This window comes from Aulonocara stuartgranti, assembly GCF_965226115.1.
Source record: "Aulonocara stuartgranti genome assembly, chromosome: 3".
Taxonomy (NCBI): Eukaryota; Metazoa; Chordata; class Actinopteri; order Cichliformes; family Cichlidae; genus Aulonocara; species Aulonocara stuartgranti.
In genome coordinates this window covers 60,927,126-60,939,920 of record NC_138941.1, presented here as the reverse complement: position 1 = coordinate 60,939,920, position 12,795 = coordinate 60,927,126, and the positions used below count along the sequence as shown (strand labels likewise).

Genomic DNA, 12,795 nt, shown 5'->3' with positions numbered 1-12,795 from the left:
ACGTACAACAGCAAATGCTGCCCGGCTGGAAACATGAACCACAAACGAGAAAAAGACCATACTAAATTTTTTTAATTAAATTTTTTTTAATAAATAATATTCCTGCATACTCTACAGAAAGTGGAGCAATATAATTACAATAAAGTTACAATTAGGCTACAGGAAAACACAGGGGCGACACTTTTTTAAGTAACCCTCGGAGCACAATCTACATGTATCATGATTTCTCCCTATTATATGTATTAAAACCTGCTGTTATTGTGATGGAAATGCAGTTAGTGCCAAATAAACCTAAATGGGTTTTTTGGGCGGCGGCGGCGCGGGGGTTCTTTTTTAATAAAATACTGATATAATTATACGTGTGATAGTCTATTACTGTGCTATGTCTGTGCTATGTGTCATTTTCTCCTAGGATGGTGTTTCCTTTTATGTTTCCAGCCGGACAACATTTGCGCGTTCACTAGCTCGGTAAAAACTTCTAGGGTTAAACATCCGACAGAAACATTTTCCCACGCGGGAAAAAAGAAATTTCATGAGCGACTCGATGATGATGATGACGATGGTGCAGAGCTGGGACAGCGAGCCAGACATCGCTAACATGTCCAAGAGCGACATACTGAGAGGAATCATCACCGACAAACTGAGCACAGCCGCTCGGGAGATCTTATCGGTGGTGGAGCGGACTGTAGCCGACTATGAGGAGGAGGCTGCGGGCTTCAGGCAGGAGCTCGACCGGCAGAGGAGACTGCTGGAGCTCCTGCAGCCTGAGATAAAGCAGGAGGCAGGTCGGTGTTTTAGCCCCTGTAACATTTATTGAAGTGCTTTGAAACACTCAGCGGCCACTATATTAGGTACTCTTTCATCTTCTCGTTAATGCAAACAACAAATGAGCCAATCACATAGCAGCAACTTGATGTCTTCAAATGGCCAAGACAACCTACAGTAGCTCAAAATGAGAATCCGAGTGAGAAAGAAAGGTCTTTGGTGCCAGACGGGCCTGTCTGCTGGGATTTTCCCACGCAACCATATCTAGGGTTTACAGAGATTGGCCTGAAACTGACGATACGTCGTTTTTTTTGTACCTATCGTTTGTTTCGTAGGGTCTCAAAATAAACTGTGCGCCAATATTTTTTCATGGTTTTGATGGTTACTGTAGTGGCTATATTAATTCCTTAGAGTTCTCTCTTTCTCTTATGATTAATATGATCACACACCGGACCGACTGTGAGTACTTTGGTTAGCAACAACGACGCTAAAACCATTGTGTGGCTCCGCCGTCCGCTTGTTTATATTCCACAAAACTTTCACAATAAAGCTCAATATTCTGTCGAGACTCAAAAATAAACTCAAATGATATACATTATTGTCAAACATCAAATTTCAGATAATACATTAAACAAATTGGCTCAAATAAAAACATGTACTTATAAATGGCACTTACAGTCAAAGGAATAGAGGATCCAGACAAGAGAATGCCAGGATGGCCAGTGAAGATGAGCCAAAACCAGGTAGCTCCAAACACAAGGACCAGTCAAACAAATTGAGCACCTTATTCCTAAACGAGGGACTACATCTGTAGCATTAACATGGTTGGTTATGAACAGTCTGACACGGACCAGGAAATTGTACTATGCAAATTATAATGCAAACCGGTCCCCGCCATGGACTCAAACATGGAAAACCACTTTTACCACCTATGCAACAACTTGTCTAAAAATGTATAGCTTCATGTATCAGTGACTCCGCACCTAGTGTAGTCTGGCTCCAGCAGATCCTAGGAAAAACGTTGGAGATCTCTGTCCAGAAGACTGCAGTCCTAGAAACAGCTAAGATACTGCTTAGGACCCTCAATGCTCCAAAGCGTCTGGTATAAGACCCAAGCTCAAAGGATATGTGCCACAAAGAATTAAAGCAATTAGGTACTAGCAAGGTGTACCTAATAAAGTGTCTGGTCAGTGTATAAAACGTACAGGATACTCATCAACTTGATTGTAATGGAGACCAGGGGTTCCATTACCTGGTTGGTATTGTTAATAATAAATTGTTGGATTGGGAATTTAAAATAGGGTAATAAAGAAAACACATTAGTTCTTTTGGAGTCTTTTATTAGGTTATTTGACATACGATTAAATTGACAGCTTGTAACAGAAAAGAGACAGTGGGACTGGCCATCCTACCTGTGTCGGAGAAGAGCCAAAGTTAGAGCTGTTTGCAGTTAATCATTTATCAATAACCTAAACATATGTGAAATGAGAACTTGTAAAGGTACTCACCTGTCCTAGTTGCTTCTTGCAGGATGTGGAGCAAAAGAGTGAAAGTGGCTCAATCACCTGTTTAAGAGCTCTTGGAGCAGACCAGTGTGCCAGGTTAGGGAGTATGGATAAAGAGGGTTTTAATTTAGATAGAAATGGGTGAAGCTTATGTTATTGGTTTGTTTATAGTATGTGTTGGAAATATGTATATGTTTGTGATGTGCTTTAATGTTATTGTATGTTTGTTTGTGTGGAGGGTTATGTGTTCATTTTGATTAGTTAACCCCCATACTTGGGCTATTCCAGATGCTCACCTGAAAAGGTAGAGTATAAAAGGAAGCCATTTTGTTTAGTTGTAGTTAGTGTTTGTGCTGTTATCATGCTCCTTCTTTAATAAAGTGTCAATCCATGGATGTCTTTTACTCCAGTCTTGTGTCATATTATTGGACAGAACCTATGACCGCCGGCCAAAACTGACATTGATGTGGATCTTAACATTGCTAGAAACTTTTTTTCCATTTATCTTCTATCATATCACATTTGGTTTTTCTAAAATTGAACATTAAACATACTTTTGCAGACGACCAGCAGCTGTTTTCCATCTGTGAAGATGGAGGTGGTCCATTACTGGATGATCAGAAGCAGGACAAATATGAGCTGAGTAAGAAGCTACTTTGACATACATGAATAAAGTTCAGTTCTAGACAGGACTGCTGTTTCATGTCTCTGACATGAAACAACAACATGTCTCTTATATATACATATATATATAAGAAAGATACATTAGCTCATGTCCTCTTAAAGCACAAACAGTAGATAGTAGCAGCATGCTCCCTTTCGGTTATGTAAATGGTCAAGTTCTTGTTGAGCCGGGCAACACATAATTGTGACTAACATAAGAATTTATTTGTTCCTAGGGGTGGACGACAGTAGCAGCCTGGGATTTCAGGCACCGATAGAGGATGAAGAGTATGAATATTTAGAGCAGGAGGAAGGATACACGACAGAGCTGGATTATGTAACAACATCAAGGTTAAAAGACAAGTGCATAAATGTCTACTATGTACAAAAGTATATGTGTTATCTTTTGTATCCCAGCTCCCGTTTTTCCGTGTTTTCCTTAGGTTCTTGACTCAAACAGTTCCGTCTAAGAGGAGAAAAAAACATGGCAAACGTCGAATCAGCAAATCACAAAATTGCATAGATCTCAAAATCCGCATATTGGAAAACCCAAACATTGAAGTGCTTTCAAATACTGGTAAGTCTAAAGCAAACGTGATGTGAAATTTAAATGTTAAAAACAGAATGAAAACACCTCAGTACACATGAAACTCTGGAGCAGATGTGGAAGATTTCACTGTGATTGATTCAGTATTCCTCTGTGTTCTAGTGTTTCGGATGTACCGGCTTCACAAGCTGAAGGTTCGTCGTGGTTTGAAGGAAGCTGACTTCCTGAAACTACTCAGGTCTACCTTCCCTCAGCTGGCTGGAGATGAACCTTTTGACCTTTTCTTATATTGCAACCTCAAGAAACTGAAACCTCTGCAAGTAGACTCTGTGACACCAGAGGAAATCATCAGAGTTTCTCGGGGATCTACCCTCTACATACGACTGCAGGTACTGTGCTGAGAAGATTTAACTGATCTCAACAGCGTTACCAAAGATTACAACACATTGACAACTTGATTTGAGAAGAAAATTCCGACCTTCTGTAAAACAGAAAGAAGATGCTGATGAAGATCATGAAGATCTTCCATCCACTGAGACAGACACCCATATAAATCTCAGAATCCGCATCCTGGAAAAGCGAAAGATTAATGTTTTGTCAAAACAAGGTAAGTCTAAAGCAAACATGATGTGAAATTTAGATGTTTCTGCTATAAAAATGCAGCACATGTAAGCCGTATATCACCTTGTTACCTACTAGGTAAGTTCTGAAGTGCTTTTCACCCTTTTACCTGCTCGGAGATCGGTCTATTAAACACAGGTGAAGCTGATGGTCTCCACCACACCTCTATACCAAAAACAGTCATTTGCACCTTGTAAATCACAATTGTTGATGCCAGTAATGCTCGAGAGCAGCTGAAACCCTGGTCAGGACCAATGTTCCCTCTAAGCTGCGTACTGCGTACAGAAAATCTAGGTTGTGCGCAAAAAAAAAAATCTAACCTGAATTGAAATTAAAGTAAATATTTTAACAATTCTGTTTTTTGCAGTGTTAGTAAGTGACTGGCTGCTCCCGTATGGGGTTAGACCGATGCCACCTTATCCCATAGTCCAGCCAATAATGCGATTCACATTCGTATATACGCAGCTAATCAACATCGCTAACAGGCTATGACAGCGTCCTTATGTGTCGACACCGGTGTTTTAGCTAGCAAAGTGGCGTGACTGATGTGGCGTGAAGCCACGTTAGTGTATAACCATTGGAGATGTGAGCAGGACAGACAGAACAATTGACGGAACAAGTGTGGACTTTATACCAGTTTTTAAATTGTGTTGATAGGCCACGTAAAACCAGAGTTATGACAAAAATATCTGCAATGTTTGGTTTTCTTCCTGAATATTATCATTGTTTATATTTACTGCGGGAAGAAATGGTAAAAACTGCGTTTTATAAGGAAAACGCTCGAAAGCACTCTCCACCTGTGAGCAAAGACAAAATCAAAAAGCCCCCACCCTTTCCCATTCGTCGAAAAATGTACCATGTCGACCAATCAAAACATGATATGGCAATATGGCATTTAGTGGTTTAGGAATGGGGGGGCATCAAATTTGATGCAGAACAGCTGACTGTTCCGTAAATAGTTTGAAATGTTTTTTTAAAAAAATGCCTTAGTTGCATTTTTAGGTAAACAGTTGCAAAAAACTTTGTTTGCAAAACTCAGTAACTTTTTTGAAGAAGTAACTATATAATTAACTGCCCGACATCAACTGTATTTTGCAGACAGAGCGTTACAGGACTATCTCCCAGACCAGACTCATACCCATAATACAAGTCAGAGCTTGTATGTAAATGTAAATGCTATAATTTGATTATTTTAATAAACCATGTAACTTGGATGGATTCGATGCTGGCATGACCACAGTGCACACGTCTGATGTCGCTCACAATGGTCCAAGGGATCGCTCAGGGAGTTTGTGTGTTCGCTCAGACACATGAAAAATTAGAGGGAACATTGGTCAGGACACATATACCGTTTGTGCTGCCTCCCTGCACTCTACATGGACATCTTCATCTTTCTGCACTACTCCCTGGTCTAAGAATTGTAACATATTAATAAAGAAATATGTACTATAATACCAAGAATATTTTCATTATAAAACACAATGAAAACACCTCAGTACACATGAAACTCTGGAGCAGATGTGGAAGATTTCACTGTGATGATTGGAACATTAGGAGCCCATGTCACCACTGGTACCTCCAAACTGTGAAAGCAGATTCCAGATTCAATTGGAAAGTAGTATCAGACGAACATTTAGTGAAAGTACAACAGGAAAGTGATGATTTCTTTCTCCTAATACTGGAAAAATTGAACTGATCTCTCAGCGTTCCTCTGTGTTCTAGTGTTTCAGACGTGCCCGCTTCACAAGCTGAAGGTTCATCGTGGTTTGCAGGAAGCTGACTTCCTGAAACTACTCAGGTCTACCTTCCCTCAGCTGGCTGGAGATGAACCTTTTGACCTTTTTTTAAGGGCCAAGCACAACAAACTCAAACCTCTGAAAGGAGACTCTGTGACACCAGAGGAAATCATCAGACTTTCTCGGGGATCTACCCTCTACATACAACAGTCACTGTGTCAAGAAGATTTAAGACTTAAGATCCGCATCCTTGAGGACCCTAAGATTGATAAGATCACAAATATAAGTAAGTTTAAAGCTTTTAACCTTCAAAGATCTTTGGAAGGATTTGATGCCTCTTATTAGCTCCTTAACTTGATTTAGAGGCTTTGCATGTCTCAAGAGTCCAACGTACTAGTCATCCAGCTCTCTGTGCAGGTTTGCTGAGTTACCCGTTTATTAGTTGATTCAGGAAAACATGTCTTCTAACTTGTCGATGACTGAAACTGCTTTGACTGTAGTCACACTACCCGCTGTCTTAAAAAACCTCGTAACATTATAAAAGATACCTCACACTCTGGCCACTCCCTGTTTGAACTGTTGCCCTCGGGCCGACGGTACAAAGCAATCAGCGTAAGGACAAACAGACTCAAACACAGCTTTTACCAAATCAGAAAAATATGTCTTGATGCTGCTACTAAAAAATGTCCATCACGCTACTCCTGAAGTGATCTATGCACTGACTGAGGCATGTGTGTGGGGATTGATTTTATTTTACAAATTTTATTTAAAGTTTACATTTGTATGGATGATGCATTGATCAGAGATCAATTCTAATTTCGTTCTACCTGTGACAATGACAAAAAAGACATTCTGATTCTGACTTTGTGAGCTTCTCTGTTTTCTCTCAGTGTGTCAGAATCACCCGTCTCATGAGCTGAATGTTCCTCGTGGTCTTCAGGAGGCTGACTTCCTGGCTCTGCTGAGGTCCACTTTCCCTCAGCTGGCTGCTGGTGAACCTTTTACCATCTTAATTGGTCGCAACCACAATCTAATTCCTCCAAGAGTGGAGAGTATGACTGCAGAAGAGATCTGCAAGAATGGGACTGGGAATCCTGGTATTTACATCCGACTGAAGGTACTGCAAGAACCAATTTAACATCAGGGTGAAAACATTGTTTAAATGTGGAGCATGTTGTTCTGAATGAAAAATCAGAAAAAAACTATTCTTTTACTTTTTGGTGGAAATTTAGGGTCCAGAGAAAAGGTCTCTACAGAGAGAAGATGCTACTGCTGCCGAACTTCCTCCACCCAGCCTGGATTCAACCACACTGACCACTGAGTGAGTCAAAGAAAAGAGTAAGCTGCTGCTGTTAGTTTGTTATTTATGTCAACAGTTCAATCCAATTTTGTTCTTTTCCCCCAGAGTTGAGTCTGAGAAACCTCAGATCAGTCAATCAGACACCCACATGCATCTCAAGGTCCACATTGTGGAGGACCCTCAGATGGATACCATCTCGCCCAATCGTAAGTTCAAAGCCTTTTAATTTATCTGTCCAGTACAATATTCAGTTATCACCACTGTGATCACATGCTGAGCTGAAATAATAAAGAGTAGCCGAGCATAGCTCCTAGGGTGGTCAGGACACATTTGTGACTATGAGGTCCTTTGTAGAGCTCTGTAGGCATGCTGCTGGATGGTTTGGGAAGCTTGTGATGACCTGAGTTTGGACCAGTTTGTCAAAGCACTTCATGATTACTGGAGCACGAGCCACTACACAGCAGTCATTCAGAATGCTGATGGTGGTCATTTTTTGGTAGTGGTACCATGATAGAGGATTTCAAGCAAGGCTGTCAGTGGTAAGGCTTAATGTTGGGGACATGGTCTCTTTGACTGACAGGTGGCTGTAGCTGCTTCCTGAACCTCAACTGGACCTCTGGATTGTGTTTGTGCTCTTGGAGCAGTCAAAACACATTGAGCACCTTATTCCTAAACGAGGGACTACATCTGTAGCATTAACATGGTTGGTTATGAACAGTCTGACACGGACCAGGAAATTGTACTATGCAAATTATAATGCAAACCGGTCCCCACCATGGACTCAAACATGGAAAACCACTTTTACCACCTATGCAACAACTTATGTCTAAAAATGTATAGCTTCATGTATCGGTGACTCTGCACCTAGTGTAGTCTGGCTCCAGCAGATCCTAGGAAAAACGTTGGAGATCTCTTTCCAGAAGACTGCAGTCCTAGAAACAGCTAAGATACTGCTTAGGACCCTCAATGCTCCAAAGCGTCTGGTATAGGACCCAAGCTCAAAGGATATGTGCCACAAAGAATTTATAAAGTGTCTGGTCAGTAGGGATGGGTATCGTTTAGGTTTTATACGATACCGGTGCCAAATCGGTACTTTTGAAACGGTGCCGGTGCTCAAACCGGTGCTTAAAGAATGGAGAACACAAAATTGGTCCAAAAACCTCTCATGTTCAGCTGGTTTTTTGTAAAAAGATAACAATGTTAGCCTTTTCTACAGCTATGGGGCATATATGGTATCACTCTTGGCTGGAAGCAGTGCTTAAACAATGGAAAAAACACAAACTTTGTCCAAAAACCTCTCATATTTAGCTGTTTCCCTCTTTTTCTTTGGTCATTTTAGCCATTTTGGCCAGGGTGAAGGGAGTATCTGCCATCAAACAAGAAGACAGCTGCATGTAACTATGAAGGTGTTTGCTAGTTCACCTTACATGCATTAATGTAATAATGTAATAACCTGGTTAGCCTACTCAATGTAAATTACACACGAACAACATTAAACTACTCACGCAGAGAAAAACGGCTGCTGCTGCCATCATCATCCTCATCTTTTCTGCTACACTGGCAGGGCTAGGGGCCAGGACTCTCCTCTTCGGGTTTTTGGGGATGTTGCTAAATCCGGGTCCGATAACAGACACCACACCTGCAGTAGATGTGCTCGGTGTGAGGTCTCGCAGCAAGCTATCAAAATAAAAAATTAAACCAAAACATAATAAACTCAAAATACTGGGTCCAACGGACCCAGAACCGTGACATACATGAATAAAGTTCAGTTCTAGAGAGGGCTGCTGTTTCATGTCTCTGATGTATGATCAGTAGACAAGTCTAATAAAAACATTTCATTCATAATTATGTGATAATTAGGCAACTGCAGTCCTCAAGTTCCGGTGTCCTGCAGGTTTTAGATATCACCCTGGGTCAACACACCCGAATCAGATAATTAGTTTATTACCAGGCCTCTGGAGAACTTGGAGACATGTTGAGGAAGTAATTTAGGAGGTATTGTTTTTTTTTAATGAGCTGTGGTGGATCAAGAACACATCTAAAACCTGCAGGACACTGGCACTTGAGGCTCCTGATGTACTGTCTCCTGATAGCATCTCCATGACACCGGACACTAAGCCGACAGACACAGCAAACCTTATCCCCACAGCTTGTATTGACAACACATTCTCACTTCCAGAGCGTAACATTTTACGCTAGGTGACAAATCGTCAACATATTACGTTTTTGGGCACCCAACTCGTTCCTAAATGATGACATTGGAAAAAATGAGGAAATATGAAAACCGTTTGGACTCAATCTACACGTTTGCTCCTTTTCTTATAATCGCTTGGGAAAACACTATTTAACGTCATTAAAGTGCTGGTTAAGGTTGGGAATAAGTTGAGCTGGGCGATAGAACGATAACGATATGTATTGCGAAATAACTTTTTCTTGTTAGAAAAATGAAACTGTTGCGATAGTCCTCGTCTCTCTCTCTTCCTCTCTTAAAAAAAAGAAAAAAAGAACAGCCAATCCAAATTAAGTAGCGCAGAGCTAAACCAATCACAGCCGCAGCGTCAAGTCACGTGACTTGTTACGTACAGCACAAGTGCCAAGCTGCACATGTATTTGTTTGGGAAGCAGCCAGCCACCGTGCCGGCCGGGTAATGGAGAAAATGAGTGTGCCGACTAGAGAAAAATCAACCGAGAGCTTGGGTGACCAGGTTAGAGAAGAGAACACAGATGACGGTTCCAATGCCGGAGAGATTGTCGAAAGGAAGGGCCGGAGAAATTCTGTAGTGAGGAGGTATTTCGGTTATTTGAAGTGTGACAAAAAAGTAGCGCGCAATGTAAATTGTGCCGAAAGCATGTTCCCACAAAGTCTGGTTATACAACATACCTTTTTTTGTCCCCTGAAGCAGTGCCACCCACTAGAGCATGCTCAATCTCTGACTGAAATCGCTAATTCGTCATCGAAAACAACCAGGGGAATCCCTGTGAAGCAGCAACAGTCAATTGAGTCAATTCGACATAACGAATGCCATAGCCTACTGCCTTGCTAAAGACATGCTACCAATAAACACGGTTGAAAATGAAGGATTCAAGCAGCCAATTAAGGTAATGGATCCTCGTTACCAACTTAAGTACATCTGCCCTGTTGAACTTATTATGGGAAATAAATATTTAAATCAAAACAAGCTGCTGATTATTTCACATTTTACTTGTGAGCAACAGCACATTTAAATCTTACAAATATAGTTATTTGGCTTTGGCTAACGTGATAGTCTGAAGTGCACGGGCCATCATTGGGGCCGGGTGGTGATGTCCCTGCCCTGTTTCAAAAAATTACCCATCTTGGGTGTATAAGCATTTTACATCATTGGGCCCTCGTGACGTTTCGGCATTTCTTTCTATTTATTTCTGTGCCTCTCTTGGCTTTTATACTCTTTCTTTGCTCCTCCCACTCTTGGGTTTCAAACTTGTGTTTCTTAAAAATTCTTTCTTGCTTTTGTTTCTGTTTTTCTCTTTGCATGACTTTCTTGTCTTACTTTGCTTGTTTTCCCCTTACTTGTGACCTATTTGTCTTTATTTGTTTACTACTTTTCTCTCTGTTTGTTTTTCGTGACTTTCTCTTGTCTTATGTAACTTGTTTTCTCTTATGACCTCTTTAGGGATAAGGTTAGATTTAGGACTGGAATACAGGGCTGGAACGTCTTGTGTGGGTTGTAGACTTCGTCTCATGTTACCACTAGAGTGAAATCACTACCAGGATTGAAAAGTGACCAAAACATCAGCCAGAAAGCATACAGTCTAGCCCATTATTATTTATACCCCTGGCAAATTTTGACTTAAAGTGAGTTTTATTCAACTAGCAAGTTATTTTTTTTGATGGGAAATGGCACAGGTGTTTCCCAAAAGATAATAAGACGATATACAAGAGGCATTTTTGTGGAAAAAAAAATTCTCAGCTTTTTTTTACATTTGAGCAAAAAGTGTTATGTCCAGAATTATGCATACTCTTCACAAACTGTCAGTCTCTGGGAAAATCCAAAGTTCCATACCATTCCAAAGAATCCAAGCGGTTCTAAAGCATCCTAAATACCCTGATTAATTGGGAACTGTTCATCTGGACAAAGAACAAGACTTCTGGTCTTCTGTGGTTTTGTGTCGCTTAATGCGACTTATAATTCGGTGTGCCTCATGATCTGAAAAATACGGTAACTTCTACCTTTTCACCTTCCTTTCAAAGTCCAAGTTTTTGTGCTATGGTTTAGAGCAGGGCGATATGGCCAAAAATATTTATCACGATATATATTTGAAAATTTGCGATAACGATATAACTGACGATATAATTGATGCGAGACAAAATACAACTCCACAACATTACTAGCGCAAAAAGACAACTTTCCATTTATTTTCTCTTAAACAAGAAGCTGGTTTTTATGTACAGTAAAGCTTTATAAAAATGTAACAGTGCAAATGCAAATTCCTTGCTGAAAGTTTAACCAAAAGGCATTTCCAGTAGAAATGGGCTGACATATCCTGAGCATAACCATGTATAATATCCACTGAAGTTAAAACGAGGTGCTTTGCAACATTAAACTGCAGTGTACAGTACGTATTTTTCGGACCATAAGGTGCACGGGATTATAAGGCACATTAAGCGAAACAAAGCAGTCAGATAAATCAAACTTTATTAAACTCATTCTTGTTGCTTCCTCCACTTCTGTACCATTGATTCATTAATGTTGAATTCTCTGCAGCTGCTCTATTCCCATGTTGTTGCAGTATATTAATGACTAACCTTGTATTGTGGATGGATTATCTCAGTTGTTCTCCTGACTTAAGTTTGGTCCGTTTACAGCATCCTGCCATGCAATTGCATTTGTGTCTAACTATCAGGAACTTTAACGTTAACTTTTATAAGTGGAAAAGTGTTAGTGTTCGTCCTCCAGCTTCACTGTTTATGTTATGCTAACATAGCTGTGTCGCTAGCAATCAGGTAGCACATCATTATATACCAGCTAGCCCAACTTCAGTAACCCTACAAATAGAGCTGGGCGATATGAGATTTTTTCATATCACGATATGTTTTTTTCATTTCAGGCGATAACGATATCTATCACGATATCAGCCAAATAACTATATTTGTAAGATTTAAATGTGCCGTTGCTCACAAGTAAAATGTGAAATAATCAGCAGCTTGTTTTGATTTAAATATTTATTTCCCATAATAAGTTCAACAGGGTAGATGTACTTAAGGAACATGAGGCTTTTTCAGATAAATAAAGGCAAATATTGCAAACTACACAAAAGGCAGCCGCTAAAGCGTTTAAGTTTCAAAATAGAACAAACGAAACAGACTATTAAATTGTCAATTCCACTTAGAAACAAAATATTAATTCTAAAAATAAATCTTAGTTTGTTTTACAGAAGAACAGACAAAACTAACTTTTGTCAGTATCAAACTGAGAACTAAAAGGAAATTCTCAATCTCTCCTTGTTGTATAGCTTAGCTTTTCAAACAGTTTTAACAGTTACTTTAGTCTGACAAAAGCCGAATGACGAATCAGCGCTTCCAGTCAGAGACTGAGGCTACGTCCACACGTACACGGGTATTTTTGAAAACGGAGATTTTCCATTTTCGTTTTAAAAAATAATCCCGTCCACACATAA

At 40.1% G+C, this 12,795-nt stretch overlaps 1 protein-coding gene across 1 annotated transcript in view; it reads left to right on the top strand.

Annotated features, from left to right (window-relative positions):
• Positions 1-458: 458 nt before the first annotated feature.
• Positions 459-12,795, top strand: part of LOC309703997 (uncharacterized protein) — a 40,535-nt gene continuing 28,198 nt past the window's right edge. The window contains exons 1-10 of the mRNA XM_082528943.1: positions 459-785; positions 2,833-2,913; positions 3,170-3,284; positions 3,377-3,510; positions 3,643-3,869; positions 3,973-4,087; positions 5,824-6,123; positions 6,728-6,954; positions 7,070-7,158; positions 7,243-7,343. Of these exons, the coding sequence (XP_082385069.1) occupies positions 533-785; positions 2,833-2,913; positions 3,170-3,284; positions 3,377-3,510; positions 3,643-3,869; positions 3,973-4,087; positions 5,824-6,123; positions 6,728-6,954; positions 7,070-7,158; positions 7,243-7,343 (1,642 nt within the window). The 5' untranslated portion in view covers positions 459-532. The remainder of the gene's footprint in view (positions 786-2,832; positions 2,914-3,169; positions 3,285-3,376; positions 3,511-3,642; positions 3,870-3,972; positions 4,088-5,823; positions 6,124-6,727; positions 6,955-7,069; positions 7,159-7,242; positions 7,344-12,795) is intronic.